Here is a 17,881-nt window from a genome sequence, read left to right as displayed (position 1 = left end):
ACTTATCAGGACGCCACAGGACAGAGGGCCCCGGGCCATCTCCCGTCCCATCCACCGGGCCTCTGTTCTGCTGTGAGTGCAGGCTACAGATTCAATAGCCTCCCTAAAAGAACAAAATCTTGCTTTTTTAAAAAAAAAATTGTTTTTAATGTTTATTTATTTGTGTGTGTGTGAGAGAGAGAGAGAGCATAAGCAGGAGAGGGGCAGAGAGAGAGGGAGACACAGAATCCGAAGCAGGCTCCTGGCTCCGAGCTGTCAGCACAGAGCCCGACGTGGGGCTCGAACTCACGAACCATTGAGATCATGGCCTGAGCCGAAGTCGGATGCTCAACCGACTGAGCCACCCAGGTGCCCCCCAAATCTTGCTTTTGAATGCCGCTCCCGTACCAAACCCTGCCTTTAAGAACTGCAAAGCACTCATAAAAGTGGGAATATTGTCCAGGAAACATTCTTGTGTTGTGTTTGCCTGTTTGTATTTCCTTCTTTGCTCGTAAAAGAAGGACCGGTAAAGAGCAAAGGGTTGCTTTGTTTCACATCCCAGCTGCAAAAGTCTAAAAGTAAACTGGAAATTCTGTCTTCCTGGAGGGGGCCGGTGGGGGGGGGTGGCGCTGTTTTTATGGACTTAACCCAGTGCCCTTGTTTCCTACCCAGTCCCTGTTAAAGGGATTTTACAGTAGGCAACACTCTAGCATGGGCTTTACTGCCTTTAACACCCACCTCCCATACCACAAACACAGCACACGCGCTCACACACGTACACACTTGCTTTTGGAACAACAGAACGGCCCCCGGCTCAGGGTCTGAGCACGTGCCTCTGCCAACAGCCATCAGTTTCTCTTAGCTTGGGACGCCGGTCTGTAGCCAAGTTCAGCCCGGTCCAGTCCCGGCCACGCCCCCGCCCCGCACGGAATGTGTGCATGCCTTCGGTGCAAAAAGTGGGGTAGTTCCCTCTTCTCCTCTGGTACCTCCTGTTAAGTGAACATATATTCCTTCCTTTGCAAGCCCCCAGGCTGCCTGCAGCACAAGGCAGCCCACCCCTCACGAGCTTTAAGCTCCATTAGCATTCCTGGGTGCACACACCCTCTGAAGCAGCAGAATGGCCCTGCCCTGCCCGCCCTGCCTTGTCTCCACTGTGAGCGCTTGACTGTATTTCCTTCTTTCCTTTTTCTCCCCATCTTGAGGGGGCACTCCGTAAGGCTTCACAGTCAATTTCCCCTCGGAGTTATTTTCCTGCGAAGCGAAAGAGTGAAATGGTAACACGCGTTTTCGGCCGAGGCAGAAGCCTTAAGAGATGCAGTCTGAACTAGAGAGGAAAAAAAAAATAATAAGAAGAAAAGCGTGTGGCTAAATATATTCAGCCACCTCACACTGTTTGCAAGCGCAGCTCCGAGGCGGAGCAAAAGGAAATCCGCGTCCGCATGTGTACTTTTCGTCTGACCTTCACTGTTGAAACATACCAGCCTGTTTGCCTTCAATCATACCCTTGGTGATCTTCAATTTCTTGCGGGCTCCGAGTTCGCAGACCCGCATGCCGCAGACATGCTCCGTTGGCCTCAGCCCATTGACTTGCACGGTGTTTTCGAAAGAATTACTAGCTGACATTTAAGAATCAGGAGAGTCCGTGTCAAAATGGGAATTTGGGGCTTCTCTTGAAAAATCCGAACGTTTGGGAGCCACATCCTTACGTGACAGCAGCGGTCGGAGCTGAGGAGCGGCTGTCCCCTTAGACTAGGTGCGTGCACTGCAGGTGCCTGGTCCCCGCGACAGATCCCAGGTACCGTTCCACACACCGAAGATAAAACAGACAATAAACAATGTATCGGGGCGTCTGGGTGGCTGAGTCGGGTTGAGCGGCTGACTCTTTGATTTCGGCTCAGGTCGCGATCCCAGCGTTGTGGGATCGAGCCCTGCTTTGGGCTCCGCACTGAGCCTGGAGCCTGCTTGGGATTCTCTCTTTCTCTCCCTCTACCCCTCTTCCCCCCACCCCCCCCCCGCCCTGTCTAAAATAAAAAATAAAAGTTAAAAAAATAAAATTCAACCCATACAAAGAAAATAAAAGTCTTTTCATAATCCCACTGCCCCAGAGGTCATAGATGGGTGTATCCATCCAGAATAAAAGTGTCTTACGTTCATTACATACGTAACGTATTGATTACATCCAAGAGGAGATGGTTTATCTGGAATGTTCCAGTCCTGGCCCATCCCCAGTGAGTGGTGGTAATTCCTGAGTTTAGTTTTTTGATTTTTCCTGCGAGCACGATGGGTGATGGGAAGACTTGGCCGCCCCATCTTCTGGAATGCCTCCATTGTGTGGACCCTGGTGTGGGATGAACTGGATATTTGCCCACGATTACAATTCGATGTTTTAAAGTCATTGTTACTTGCTGACACATACAAACAACTGAAGACCTGTCCACAGCCTGTGTGCCCCCAGTAGGTCCACCACGTGTGGACTCTGCCAAGGCCCATGACGGCTCACCTATGGGAATCGTGGAGATTAGAGGGTGCCATCACTGGCCAGGCATCCCCCGTGGGAATCCCACCCGGTTCCCAGCAGGGAGGGCCCTGTAGCAAATCCCTCCAGTTTGCCATTCATTAATTTCAACGGCGAGGCTTAAAAAATGAAAGATTGTCTTTAAGCCCATCCCGTTGCTTGGGTACTTCTGTTTTGGATTACCATTTAAATAACTTTCAAGTGAGAACCATTTTTTCCTTTACTTTTTATAGCTGTTTCCACATACATGGGATTATATACCATCCACACTATTTGATACCCCACTTTCTTTGTTCAGCAAGATGTGGAGGCCGTATCTCGGTACTCACTGAGCCCAGTGTCTAGGTTGTTGGTGCCCTGAGTTTGGATCCTGGTCTCTTTACTAACTGTGTGCCTGCAGCGGTGTGGGTAAGGCAGGGATGAGTTTGACCAGCTCAGCTTTGGGAGAGAGAGCCGAGAATGATGGACGGTGAGGAGGCAGACGGGAGGCATGGAGACCAGCAGAGAGAACGAGGGACCCAGCGCATCTTCAGGGACATAAATTGCTTTTACCACGCCCATTCTCTCTGCTTGCCCCTAGGGTACCAAGTCTCCTACCGGCACCACGCCCTGTGACTTTAATTTCTCCCTTCTGAATGCACATGGATTACCAGACCCTGCCAGCAGTGCAGACAAAGAAAGGATCCTCTTAACTATTCAGGATGTAATGGTAAGATGAAGTTCAGCCTCATAACCCCATGAAGGGCCAGGGGTCTTTGCCATAGCCAAGCAGCTGGGCTGTAGGATAGGAAAATCACAACAGGATTTGGCTTTAACAGAAAACCTCTAGCCCCCCGTTAGGTTTAAAACAATACATGTGAGATTTGACTTAATGATCTAGTTTTTCATGTGGGTAGAAGCTCCCATTAAATGAACATTTACTAAGTGCTAAGCACCGTGCTGAGTGTGGAACACCCATCACTGCATTAACCCTGTGAGTTAACTGCTAGGTACTTTCGTCCTCATTTTGTAGTTTGGAGAAACTGAGGACGGGAGAAAGGATGTTGTTCACCCAGCCCTCAGAGAAACCCAGACTGGAAACCTCAACCCCGTGACTCCTTATTCCTTGCAATTAACAGTCCTAGGCCGGGAATTGCGCTGGCCTGCTTTTGCTCCCCAAAGTGCCCAGCTCTCTGTAGGGGCACAGTCTTGTAAATATCATTGATGTTCAGCCTGGAAGCAAGGTGCTGAGAGGTGGCCATCTGTCAGTTGTGCTTATGATCGAGAAGACCTCTCCTTTGCCGAATGTCTATCTCCTCAGTGAACCCATAGCTGGGAACGTTGATGAACAACGTTTTTCAAAAATGAAACCCAATGAGGAAACAACCAAACAAAGCCAAATTGAGGGACTGTCTACAAAACAGCTCACGTGGAGGCTTCAAAACTACCAATGGCATAAGTGAGAAAGGTTATTCCAGATAAAAGAGGCTACCAGCAGGGGTGCCTGGGTGGCTCAGTCGGCTGAGTGGCCGACTTCGGCTCAGGTCACGATCTCGCGGTTTGTGAGTTCGAGCCCCGCGTCGGGCTCTGTGCGGACACCTCAGAGCCTAGAGCCTGCTTCTGATTCTGTGTCTCCCTCTCTCTCTGCCCCTCCCCCACTCATGCTGTGTCTCTCTGTCTCAGAAATAAATAAACATGAAAAAAAAAAAAAGAGGCTAACAGCATACCACAGTTACCCCACATGAGATCCTTGTTGGGGGGGTGGCAGGGGGCTGTTGGGGGTGCTAATTGCCCTAAATTTAAGGATGGTTTTGGGAAATTAACGAATTTGAAAATGAACTACATTATATTAGATAATATTGTATGGATGTTAAATTCCCTGAATTCGATGATTCTGTCTGTTCTGTTTATGTAAGAGAAGGCTCCAGTTCTCAGGTCTGCCCAGAATTGGTGAAGAACCTAATGAATGTAGGTGGAGGGTATGTGGGTATTCATTATACCCTTCCCATTATAGTATTCAGATATATTTTCTGTGGGTTTTACCTTTTTTTCAAAATAAAAAGTTGTTTTGTTTTTTTTAAAGCTAGCACATTAAGGAGGGGGATATGCCGCTTCAGTAGAGCTAAGCATCAACAAAGAAAAAAAGAGAAAAGTTTCCTTTTAAGGAGACCTAGTTTTAAAAACTCTGTAGGATTATATTGATGTCAGTTTCCTGATTGTGCTTTTGTGCCTTAATTATGCAAGATGCTACCATGGGGGAAACTGACTGAAGGGTACATAGGATCTCTCTCTCTCTGTTATTTCTTACAAACAGCATAAGAAATCTACAATAAACACACCATGAAAAGTAAAAAGCTAATAACTAAATAAAATAAACACAAATGCACAGGTTCTACCTTCTAGAGGTTCAGATTTTGATCCTGGGCTTGGGCTCAGGCATGTTTGTTTGTTTGTTTGTTTGTTTGAAGTAGCCCACATTTTGCAAACATCTTGCCATGTTTGAGAACCCCAGTTTTAGGGAAAAGACAGCTGTGGATCTCAATTTTTGATTCTGTAAGAATCGTGTAGAATATTTGAAATGCATATGTTAGAGCTAATTTTTAAGATACAGAAGTTGTATATAGGAGATAGCATAGTTTTTAACAAAAGAATTCCCAGTGATTGTGAATCGGAAGGACTGAAGATTTCAGTTTACCTCGTACAGAAGGAAAGTTTTGGAGATAATTTGCACTTTGTGAGTTGGAACTGAGGACTATAAAAAAAAGCTTAAAAGTCTTTAAGTTTATTTATTTTATTTTGAGAAGAGAGAGAGACCCAGAGCATACGAGCAGCAGAGAAGGAGAGAGAGAATCTCAAGCAGGCTCTGTGGTGTTAGCGTGGAGCCCAGTGTGGGGCTTGAACTCATGAACCATGAAAATATGACCCGAGCTGAAACCAAGAGCCAGTTGCTTAACGGACTGAGCCACCCAGGCGCCCCCCCCCCAAAAAAGGAGCTTTAAAATTCAAAGTTAGAATCTCATCTCCATCATACAAAATTAGGATAACTATAAAGTAAAAAACAAAACAAAACAACAACAAAAATCCAGGAGGTTCACAAAAGCCAGAAAAGGACGAGAGGGGCTCTGCCCTTGTCTTCAAAACCATATCCTATGCTTCTGGTGACAGAGGATGTTACTTAAAATAACAAATGAAAGATACAAAACCGTAATAGCTCCTGACAGCATCTTCTCTATTATAGATCAATTTCTATCCAGAATTTTGACCATTAGTATCAAGAAAAGACCAAGTGATGTTCAACACACTCTTTTAAAGAAGACAAGAAAGTCTTAATGTATTTTAGAAATATTTTCATAGAAAATTATTTTATTTAGGTTTTTGATTAAAGAGATAAATTTTAGATAGAAAGTTAACTTTGTGTTACTGTATCAATACATAATTATATTAAGAAAATGAATATGAACCCTTCACATTTTGTTTTTCTCACTTTGGTCACGTTCAAAGTATGTTTCAAACTGGAAAAGAAAAAAAAAAGCAACCCGGAGAAAATAGGGGCATGTAGGAGAGGATTTATTAGTTATGACTTGAAAAAATTATGCTGGAATTCAAGATAAGGGTAGAAATACAGTGATGAATAGAAATAGGTGTGGCCAGGGGCACCTGGGTGGCTCAGCAGGTTAAGTGTCCCACTTCAGCTCAGGTCACGTCTTGCAGTTTGTGGGTTCGAGCCCCATGTCGGGCTCTGTGCTGACAGTTCAGAACCTGGAGGCTGCTTCGGATTCTGTGTCTCCGTTATGTTTCCCCAACACCATTTGTTGAAGAGATTGTCTTTTTTCCATTAGATATTCTTGCCCACTTTGTCAAAGTTTAATTGACCATAACATTGTGGGTTTATTTCTAGGTTTTCTATTCTGATCCATCGATCTATGTGTCTGTTTTTGTGCCAGTACCATATTGTTTTAATTACTACTGCTTTGTAGTATATCTTGAAATCTGGGAATGTGATACCTCCAGTTTTGTTTTTTTTCAAGACTGCTTTGGCTATTTAGGGTCTTTTGTGGTTCCCTACAAATTTTCAGATGATTTGTTCTAGTTCTGTGAAGAATGCTGTTGGTATTTTGATGGGTTTTGCATTAAGTCTATAGATTGCTTTGAGTGGTATGGACATTTTAACAATACTTGTTCTTCCAGTCTGTGAGCATGGAATATCTTTCCATTTGTTTGTGTCATCTTCAAATTCTTTCATCCGTGTTTTATAGTTTTCAGAGTACAGGCCTTTCACTCCCTCGGTTAATTGTATTCCTAGGTATTTTTTAATTTTTTGTACAATTGTAATTGGGGTTATTAATTTCTCTTTTTGCTACTTCATTGTTAGTGTATAGAAATGCAACATATTTGTGTGTATTGATTTTGTATCCTGTGACTTTACTGCATTCATGTATCAGTGCTAGTAAATTTTTAGTGCAATCTTTAGGGTTTTCTCTATATAGTATCATGTCATCTGCAAATAGTGAAAGTTTTATTTCTTCCTTACCCGTTTGGATGCCTTTTATTTCTTTTTCTTATCTGATTGCTTAGGCTAGGACTTCAAAGTACTATGTTGAATAGAAGTGGTGAGAATGGACATCCCTGTCTTGTTCCTAACCTTAGGGGAAAAGCTCTCAGGTTTTAGAGGATGATGTTAACTGTGAATTTTTCATATATGGCCTTTATTATGTTGAGTTATGTTTCCTCTAAACCTACTTTGTTGACAGTTTTTATCATGAATGAATATTGTACTTTGTCAAATGCTTTTTCTGCATCTATTGAAATGACCATATGGTTTTGATCCTTTCTCTTGTTGATGCAGTGAATCATGTTGATTGATTTGTGAGTATTGAACCACCCAGGAATAAATCCCATTTGATCATGGTGAATGATTTCTTTAAGGTATTGTTGGATTCAGTTTGCTAATATTTTGTTGAGGATTTTTGCATCTGTATTCATCAGAGACATTGGCCTGTAATTTTCTTTTTTTTTTGGTAGTGTCTTTATCTGGTTTTGGTGTCAGGATAATGCTGGCCTCATAGAATGAATTTGGAAGTTTTTCTTCCTCTTCTGTTTTTTTCTGGCAGTTTTCCTTCTTCTATTCTTTGAGAAGAATAGCTATTAATTCTTTAAATATTTGGTGGAATTCACCTGTGAAGCCATCTGGTCCTGGACACTTGTTTGTTGGAAGTTTTTTTGATTACTGATTCAATTTCATTGCTAGTAATCAGTCTGTTCAAATTTCCTTTCCTTTTTTTTTTTTTAATGTCTACTTGTTTTTGAGAGCAAGAGACAGCACAAAGAGGGTAGAGGCAGAGAAGGAGAGGGAGACACAGAATCTGAAGCAGGCTCCAGGCTCTGAGTTATCAGCACAGAGCCCAATGTGGGGCTTGAACTCATGAACTGTGAAATCATGGCCTGAGCCAAAGCTGGACACTCAACTGACTGAGCCACCCAGGCACCCCAGTCTGTTCAAATTTCTGTTTCTCTCTGGTTCAGTTTTGGGAGGTTGATTATCTGTTTCTAGGAATTTATCCATTTCTTCTAGGTTGTCCAATTTGTTGATATAATTTTGCATAATATTCTCTTATAATCCTTTGTGTTTCAGTGGTATCTGTTGTTCTTTCTTTCTTTTTTAATGATTATTTATTTTTGAGAGAGAGAGACAGAGCACGAGCAGGGGAGGGGCAGAGAGAGAGTGAGACACAGAATCCGAAGCAGGCTCCAGTCTCTGAGCTGTCAGCACAAAGCCCAGTGTGGGGCTTGAACTCACGAACCGTGAGATCGTGACCTGAGCTGAAGTCGGACGCTCAACCAACTGAGCCACCCAGGTGCCCTTCTGTTGTTATTTCTCCTCTTTCATTTCTGATTTTGTTTGTCTGAGTCTTCTCTCTCTCTCGCTCTCTCTCTCTCTCTGATGAGTCTGGCTAGGTATATCAATTTTGTTGATCCTTTTCAAAGAATCAGCTCCTGGTTTCGTTGATCCGTTCTATTGTTTTCTAAGTTTCTATTTCATTTATTTGTGCTCCAATTTTCATTATTTCCTTCCTTCTGTGGTTTTAGGTTTTGTTTGTCCTTTCTTATAGTTCCTTTAGGTGTAAGATTAGGTTGTTTATTTGAGATTTTGCTTGCTTTCTGAGGTAGATCTGTATTGCCATAAACTTGCCTCTTGGAACAGCTTTGGTGCATCCCAAGAGTTTGGGGCCATTGTGTTTTCGTTTTCACTTGTCTCCATGTATTTTTTTATTTCCTCTGAATTCTTGGTTAGCCCATTCACTGTTTAGTAGCATGTTATTTAACCTCCATATATTTGTGTTCTTTCTAGATTTTTTTCCTCATGGTTCATTTCTAGTGTTACAAAAGCATTGTGGTCAGAAAAGATGCATGGTAGGACTTCAATCTTTTTAAATTTGTTGAGACTTGTTTTGTGGCCTAATAGATGACTTATTCTGGAAAATGTTCTATGTGTATTTGAAAAGATTGGGTATTCTGCTGCTTCAGGATGTAATATTCTGATTATATCTGTTAGATCCATCTGGTCCAATGTCATTCAAAGCCACTGTTTCCTTGTTGCTTTCTGTTTAGATGATCTATCCATTGATATAAGTATGGTGTTAAAGTCCCCTACTATTATTATATTACTATCAATTACTTCCTCTATGTTTGTTATTAGCTGCTTTATGTATTTGGGTGCTCCTATGTTGGGTATGTAAATATTTATAATTGTTATAGCTTCTTGGTGAATCATTCCCTTTATGATTATATAGTGTCCTTCTTTGTTTCTTGTTACCGTCTTTGTTTTAAAGTCTGTTTTGTCTGATGTAAGTATTGCTGCTACCCAAAGCTTTCTTTTCACGTCCTCTTGCATGATAAATGCTCTTCCTTCCCTTTCCTTTTAAGCTACATGTGTCTTTAGGTCTGAAATGAGCCTCTTGTAGGCAGCATATGGATGGGTCTTGTTTGTTTATCCACTCTGATACCCTGTGTCTTTTCATTGGACCATTTGTTCCAAAGTAATTGATAGGTATGTTCTTACTCTTCTCTTGCTCTTTTTTTTTTTCTCACTGTTAGCTGGCTTTCTTTAGTATACTTGGATTCCTTTCTCTTTATTTTTTGCTTAGCTATTACTGGTTTTTTGGGTTTTTAAAAAAAATTTTTTTTTTCAACGTTTATTTATTTTTGGGACAGAGAGAGACAGAGCATGAACGGGGGAGGGGCAGAGAGAGAGGGAGACACAGAATCGGAAACAGGCTCCAGGCTCCGAGCCATCAGCCCAGAGCTTGACACGGGGCTCGAACTCACGGACCGCGAGATCGTGACCTGGCTGAAGTCAGACGCTTAACCGACTGCGCCACCCAGGCGCCCCTGGTTTTTTTTATTTGTGGTTACCAAATCAAAGATTTGTATGTAACATCTTATGCATATGCATATGCACTCTATATCATAAAGTTGATGGTTGCTTATGTTTGAACCCATTCTTTAATCCTCTCACCGCCCCCCCCCCCCCCAGTTTTGGGTATATGGTATCATACTTCACATCCTTTTATTTTGTGAATCCCTTGACTGATTTTTACCGATGTACTTAATTTTACTGTTTTTGTGCTCCCTACTTTTCTGACTCTTACTTCCGGTCTTTCCTTTTCACTCAAAGAGTCCCCTTTTAACATTTCTTGTAGGGCTGGTTTAGTGGTCATGAATTTCTTTAACTTTTGTCTGGGAAACTCTTTATCTCTCCTTCTATTATGAATGATAGCCTTGCTGGATAGAGTGTCCTTGGTGGCAGGTTGTTTTGTTTTGAGCACTTTGAATGTATCATACCACTCTTTCTGGCCTGAGAGGTCTCTGCTAAGAAATCTGCTGAAAGCCTTCTGGGGTTTCCCTTGTACATGACTGTTTTCTTTTCCCTTGCTACTTTTTACATTTTAAAGTTTTTGTCTTTATTTATTTTTATTTTTCCAGGAATGGAATTTAGTGATCCATCACTTACATATAACACCCAGTGCCCATCCTAACAAGTGTCTTCCTTAATGTCCATCCTCCCACCCAGTACCCTTCCAGCAACCCTCCCTTTGTTCTCTGTATTTAAGAGTCTCTTATGGTTTGTCTCCCTCTGTTTTTATCTTATTTTTGCTTCCCTTCCTCTATGTTCATCTGTTTTGTTTCTTAAATTCCACATATTTGTGAAATCATATGATATTTGTCTTTTTCTGACTGACTTAATTCGCTTAATATAATACAGTCTAGCTCCATCCACATTGTTGCAAATGGCACAGTTTCATTCTTTTTGATCACCGAGTAATATTCCATATATATATACTACATCTTCTTTATCCATTTGTCAGTCAATGAACATTTGGGCTCTTTCCATTTGGCTATTGTCAGTAGCGCTGCTGTGAACATTGGGGTGCATGTGCCCCTTCTAGTTAGCTTTTTTTTTTATCCTTTGGATAAATACTTAGTAGTGCAATTGCTGGGTTGTAGGGTAGTTCTATTTTTAATTTTTTGAGGAGCCACCATACTGCTTTCCAGAGTGCACCGGTTTGCATTCCGAAAAGCAGTGCAAATTCCCCTTTTTCCACATCCTCACCAACATCTGTAGTTTCCTGAGTTGTTAATTTTAGCTATTCTGACAAGTGTGAGGTGGTATCTCATTGCAGTTTTGATTTGTAGTTTCCTGATGAAGAGTGATGTTGGGCATTTTTTCACGTGTTGGTTGGCCATCTGGATGTCTTCTTTGGAAAAGTGTCTATGCATGTCTTTTGCCCATTTCTTCACTGGATTGTTTGTTTTTTGGGTGTTGTTTGGTAACTTCTTTATAGATTTTGGGTACCAACCCTTTATCTGATATGTCATTTGTAAATATCTTCTCCCATTCTGTCGGTTGCCTTTTAGTTTCACTGATCGTTTCCTTAGCTGTGTAGAAGCTTTTTATCTTGATGAGGTCCCAGTAGTTCATTTTTGCTTTTGTTTCCCTTGCCTCTGGAGACATGTCAGGTAAGAAGTTGGTGCAGCCGAGGTCAAAGAGGTTGTTGCCTGTTTTTTCCTCTAGGATTTCGATGGCTTCCTGTCTTACATTTAGGTCTTTCATCCATTTTGAGTTTATTTTTGTGTCTGGTGTAAGAAAGTGGTCCAGGTTCATTTTTCTGTGTCGCTGTTTTACCAACACCATTTGCTGAAGAGACTATCTTTTTTCCATTGAATATTCTTTCCTGCTTTGTCATAGATTAGGCCATACATTTGTGTATCCATTTCTGGGTTCTCTATTCTGTTCCACTGATCTGTGAGTCTGTTCTTGTGCCAGTACCATACTGTCTTGATGATTACAGCCTTGGGATGTAGCTTGAAGTCTGGAGTTATGATGCCTCCCGCTTTGTTTTTCTTTTTCAACATTACTTTGACTATTTGGGGTCTTTTCTGGTTCCATTCAAATTTTAAGATTGTTGGTTCTAGCTCTGTGAAGAATGCTGGTGTTATTTTGACAGGGATTGCATTGAATATGTAGATTGCTTTGAATTAGTATCAACATTTTAACAATATTCGTTCTTCCAATCCGTGAGCATGGAATGTTTTTCTATTTCTCCCTTGCTACTTTTAAAGTTATCTCATTATCACTACTTTTTGCTACTTTAATTACTGCATGTCTTGAGGTGAATCTCATTGGGTTGATTTTGTTGGAGGCTCTCTGTGCCTCCCCAGTTTTCAGCAATTATGTCTTCAAATAAATTTTCTCTCTTCTCCTTCTGGGATCCCCATATTGTGACTGTTATTAGGCTTGATGGTGTTGCTGAGTTCCCTTAATCTACTGTCATTTTTTATTATTATTCTTTCTCTCTCTCCTGTTCACCTCGATTGCTTTCCGTGACTCTGTCCTCTAGTTTGCTAATCCATTCTTCTCCTTCTTCTAGTCTAATGTTTATTCCCTCTAGTGTGTTTCTCATTTCAGTTATTGAGTTCTTCACCTCTGATTGGTTCATTTGTGCTTCCTATTTCTTTGTTGAGTCTCAGTGAAGTCCCCCCACTCTTAAGTCCGGTGAGTATCTTTTGAACCGTTATATGAAATTCTCTACCAGGCAGGCTACTTCTCTCTGTTCCATTTATGTCTCTTGCTGTGACTTTGTCCCATTCTTTCATTTGGGAATATTCCTCTGCTTCCTCATTTTGTCTCTCTGTGTCTGTTTCTGCGTGTTACAAAACTCAGCTATATCTTTTGCTCTTGAAAGTAGTGGCCTTTTGAAGAAGAGGTCCTACAGTGACCCCTCAGCTCAGTGTCCCTGGTTTTCTGGAACCTGGTGCTTCAGGGGTGTCTCCTATGTGTTGCATGCCCCCTGCTGTTGTGGCCGAGCCACTGTTCCCTTCAGTCCGGTTATCTTCAGTGGCTCTCTTTGCCTGTTTAGGGCAGGGTTTGTTCCCTGTGTTGTTAGTAGGCCAGCGTGGGGCTACCTGGGGCTTGGGTTGAGTCAGACCAGGCATTTGCCAGAGATGCAGTAGCACTGAACTGCAGGATGCTTTCCCTGTGTCGTCCCCTAAGAAGCTTTTGTTGGTGGGCAGGGCCTGTGGTCAGACCGGATGTCTGCCCCCAGTCCGCTGCCGGGTCTGCAGTTGGAGTGGTGTATGTGGTTATCTCCCCCCTGCCCCCGGGGCAGGAGTCACTTTTAGTGCCACTAGCCCCTCGTGGGGCTGTTTACACACTACCGGGCTGGTGGCAACACTTTGGACGGGTTCCGGCCAAGGGCATATTGAAGGGGGCGTGTCCACAGGAGAACGTCGGGGCCAGCACACTGTTAGCAAGCTAGGTGGGAATTATTGGCACTGTGCCCTTCCCACAGGCATCCACAGGTCCGGGCTGGAGGGAAATGGCACTGGCCATCTCCTTTGTTCCTGGAGAAGCCTCCTAAAGGTCCCTGCCCCTCCAGCCCACACTCTGAGATGGATAAACAAGTCTCCCTCGTGTACACCCCAGGCGTTTTTCAAACTGCTGCTTCTGCCCTGTATCTCCACAGGCATGTTTGTTGTGCTGTCTCTTTAAGGGCAGGAACTCCGTTTCCTCTCGCCTTCTTGGTTCTCCCAGAGCTGAGCCACTGATCTTTAAAGTTCCAGGTGATTAAGTCTCACCGATTATAAGAACCCACAAGGATGGGCCCCTCTGGTTTTCAAAGGCAGATGTTATGGGGACTCATCTTCCCCGTGCAGGTTCCCCACGCTTGGGGTCCCTGGTGCGAGGGTCTGTTTCTCTCCCTTCTCTGCACCTGCAGCATCCCTCCCTCGGTCCCTCTCACGGACAGTCCTGCGGGTGCGTTTAGCTCCTGACTGTCTCTGTTCTTCCTCCTTTCTTCGACGTGGCCTCTTCTCTGTATTTAGCCACCTGTTCTGCCAGTCTTTGGGTCATTTTTTTCTGGGTTATTTACACCGATGCGGGTGTTATCTAGTTGTATGTGTAAGACGAAGTGAGCTTAAAGCCCTCCTACTCTTCCATCCTCCCTGGAAGTCCTGTTCTATTTTGAATTAGAAAACTTTTCTTCTGAGCACGCACTCTCCCATCTGCCCTGGTCCCCACCGCTCCCTAATGTGTGACACTCACCCTCCCATTGCCATTTTATGCTACATTACATCATCTGAAGACGTCGGAGCTTGTGACTCCTTTTCACAGAGCCAAAAGGAGCTAGTGGCTGAGAGTCAGTAAGCCTCGAGAGGGTATTTTGGGCTTTCCATAAACTTTGGGGCCTTGGCCAGGTCTCACTCCTTCAGGACCCCCTTTCCTCTCAGTCACCAAGAAGGGGTGGATTAGATATTTCCTGTGCCTGTCAGCTCTGAAATTGTAAAGACTTGATGGAGTTTATAGGAAAACTCTGTTCCTGCTGACAATATCCGTAGGAGTCGAGGTTACATAATGTTCATCGAGTGTCCACTCACCCCGGGGACTCTTTCTGTAGGTAGTAAGAAAGTTACATATTCAGGGCTTGTAACACCCTTCCCTCACCCGAGATCTAAGCTTCATGATGGCAGAGATGTGCATCGTCTCTGCCTGCAGGATCTCTGGTCCCTAGAAAAGCGCCTGGCATAGAGTCCGTTTGCAAATAAATCTTCATTGAGCCAGTGAATTGAATCATTGGCTGATGTGGTCAGTGAACGAGGGGCTGGTATAGATATTGATTAGGCACCCCGGCCAGCCCACACAAGCTGAGTTCAGTCATCACGTCCCGGTGACAGTATTTTCCAAACTATGAGTCAGAGTTTGGAGTCTAACACATAAGCTGACAAGACTCTTTGCTGCTTGTGGTAGAAAAATCAGCGTGGGGGATGGAGTTTGGATCCTGAAATACTGGGATAGCTGGCACATGGTGCCAACTGAAATGAGTATTTTAAATGACAGGAGTGAGGCAGGCAAGTAACAAGCACCGCCCTTGGCCTGGGTGTCCGGGCACGGCAGGGAGCGGTGGGGATATATTGACACAGCTGGGCAGTCATGTGGACACAAGGGCCCAGGGGTACCTTGCTTTCCAGTTTTAAAAGAAGCCAGGTGTCTGGGTTTCTTGGCGTTCGGCTTCTCCCCGCTTTGTTTTTGCTTTTTTTTAATGTTGATGACGGGTTCGTTATTTTCTATCGAGCAAACGGAATGCATGGCTGGTTTGGCCCGAGACCGCCAGCTTGCAACTTCTGGTTTGGATAGCTTCGTCTGTTCCTGATGACAGTAAGCGGAGCCCTTTCTCCGTTCTCACTGGCACTTGAGTTAGCCTCTCTGGTATTCAGAGCCATCAGGGGGCGAGGTTCCCTTGAATGCACCCAGAGATGCCCATCTAGACAGCTCAGGCCAAAGGACAGCCTGGCCGATGGCATCAGGCAGGGTCCCGGGCAGGAGGGTCAGACGGCACAAGGCCAGCAGTGCAGGAATGATTCATGTGGAATGATGCTGAACAGGCACCAACGGCCCACGAAATGCGGGTCCAGAAGTGCGAGATGTAGTGATTCTTTTACCCAAGAGAGCATTTCTGTACGTGACGACACCGGATGGTATCCGAGTTACTAAAGCATCGTTTTCAGTCTCAATGAAAGGAAAGAATAACCCACCTCTGCATCGCTTTTGGAATAAATGACGTCATTCATTTCTTGCATTTGTAGCCTACTTAGGATTTCTTAGGTATTTTTACATTATTTCATATTATTTAACATAACATCTAACATATGAGTGCCTTCTCGTTAGAAAAGATTCAGACAATTCAGAACGTGTAAAATATGAAAGGCTCTCTCCACCTCCCCAGCCAAACTGTGCCCGGCTTTTGTTTTTTGAGCCTGTATACTTTATTACATCATTTATTTATTCATTCACTCATTCGCTTATTGGCCTCTATTTCAGTTCATTTCTACTTTCATTTGATCCTTTACCTAAATGTTTTGCTTTAATTTATTGCTTTGGTTCTCTCCCCACCTCCACATTATAACTTCGGTTTGTTAAGTTAAATGTTTAATTCGTTTAATTTCCATCTTGTTTTCTAATATAACAGTTTTAAGTCTATACATTTTCCTCCGAGCACTGCTTTGTCCTTGTCCTACAAATTTTGCTATGTGTATAATGTCTTCATTGTCATTTCTCTTTCTTTCTTTCTTTCTTTCTTTCTTTTCTTTCTTTCTTTCTTTCTTTCACATTTATGTATTTTTGAGAGACAAATAGAGACAGAGCATGAGCAGGGGAGGGGCAGAGAGAGGGGGAGACACAGAATCCGAAGCCGGCTCCAGGCTCGGAGTTTGTCAGAGGGGTTCGAACTCACGAACCGCGAGATCATGACCTCAGCCGAAATGGAGTCGGACGCTTAACCGACTGAGCCACCCAGGCGCCCCTTCCTTGTCATTTATCTCTAACTGGTTTGTGATTGGGGGTGGAGAGGGTTCCTCAACATTTCTAGGCGCCTGGCAGCATTGTTCGTTACTTTGTCTCTATCCCCTCATCCCTGCGCAGTTTCCTACAACCAGCCCCTGCTCTGGGCAGGCCCGGGTGAGGCACACTGATGCCGAGAGGTTTGCCAAGTGCCTCACAGCCAAGGAAAAAGGCAGGCAGCCTCCAGTGCCCTTCTGCCTCCACGGCCCCTGCCCTTTCCCTTATGTCGCCACTCCCTAAGGCAAGGATAGATTTATTTCTTCATAATGATAGATGTTTGAGACCAAACTCCAAGGCGCTTCATAAATAAATTTAGCTTTGAATGAAAATTAGTAAAAGACAATCCAAGGTTCAATGGGACGGTAAGAAAGTACCAGAAACTAAACACCACACGGGTATTTGAAGCATATAATATGTGACTCAGATTTTCCTTGCCATAGTTTCGCCAGAATGGGTGTAGGGGAAGGTGATTTTAAAAATACACGGTGTGGACCCTAAAGTTAGGGCTCAGGTCACTTTATTCTGGAAAGCTTGTGATCCAAGAGCCACCAGGTTTGAGGCGTGGGCTGGCAAGCCCCAGGTTTGGCCTCTCGAAGCCTGTTGCACTTGTAATGTCTTCTAAAATGGCTGTTTTTGTTGCCAGATTAGAAATTCCGTGAGAACAGATACTCTGTCCGCCTGGTTCATCCCTCCATCCCTAATATTTAGCAGTCAGACGCACTTATTGGGATAAGCGTACTCAACAATAAATATTCGTCGAATAAACGAGTGAGTGAAAAGAAAAACAAATGAGTCGATTAACCCCTTGAGGCGGGGTAAAAACCCATTCTGGGCCAGGCAGATGAATATAAATGTGCAACATGGTTCGTATAAGGCAGTAGGCGTGAGTGGGAATTATTACAACTAACTGTGTGGGCCGGACTTCGAGCGTTCCAGATCCCAATTTTATAACTCTGCCAACCAAGTGAGAGACACTGTTGGGGGGGTGGTGGGGCAGGGGGACCGGCTGCAGGTCAGTGACCTCCACCCCAGAGTCTGTTGCTTCTTCTCGAAAACCGTCATATCTGTTGCGGCTTTGTGGTCTAAACGTCCGATCTTCTCGTAGGCAAAGTCAGTAGGCTCTGAGACACAAAGGTGAGCATGCTGTCATCTCAATTTGAAATTTTCTGGAAAAGCAAGACCTCTGGAAAAGCAATCACGGAGCACTGATTCATGGCTATTATCTCATTGCAACCCTTTAGCAACCTTGTCAGTTCGCCAGGCCGCATTTTCCCACATTAGCAGGGTGGGGGTGGGGGGTGCTTTTGGCCCAGAGTCTTGCCGGGGGACACAGGGTGGCTGGAGTCAGGCCCTGAACCCCCGGCCCAGAACCTAGACCCAGCCGTTCCCTTTTCTGAGTGTCGTAAGAGGTTTAATGCTTCATCCATGAGCACTTAGCACGCACTTCAGCACGTTTAGTGGCCTCAAGGCAGCTTTGTGTCAAAAGCTCTTACAGGCGGCTGTCATCAGTTCCA

The 17,881-nt window shown here is 43.9% G+C and overlaps 1 protein-coding gene across 4 annotated transcripts in view; it reads left to right on the top strand.

The window, feature by feature from the left end:
- The window catches only part of KATNIP (katanin interacting protein), a 193,512-nt gene that overhangs the window by 72,784 nt on the left and 102,847 nt on the right, over positions 1-17,881 (top strand). For all 4 annotated transcript variants that reach the window (XM_047087184.1, XM_047087185.1, XM_047087186.1 and 1 more), the window contains exon 7: positions 3,075-3,203. In XM_047087184.1, coding sequence (XP_046943140.1) covers positions 3,075-3,203 — 129 coding nt within the window. The remainder of the gene's footprint in view (positions 1-3,074; positions 3,204-17,881) is intronic.

Source organism: Lynx rufus, unplaced genomic scaffold, assembly GCF_022079265.1.
Source record: "Lynx rufus isolate CCGP_SWC_20201006 ecotype Redwood Valley unplaced genomic scaffold, mLynRuf1.p SCAF_23, whole genome shotgun sequence".
Classification (NCBI taxonomy): domain Eukaryota; kingdom Metazoa; phylum Chordata; class Mammalia; order Carnivora; family Felidae; genus Lynx; species Lynx rufus.
Note: the sequence above shows the minus strand (reverse complement) of the source record. Positions and strands in the feature narration are given on the sequence as shown.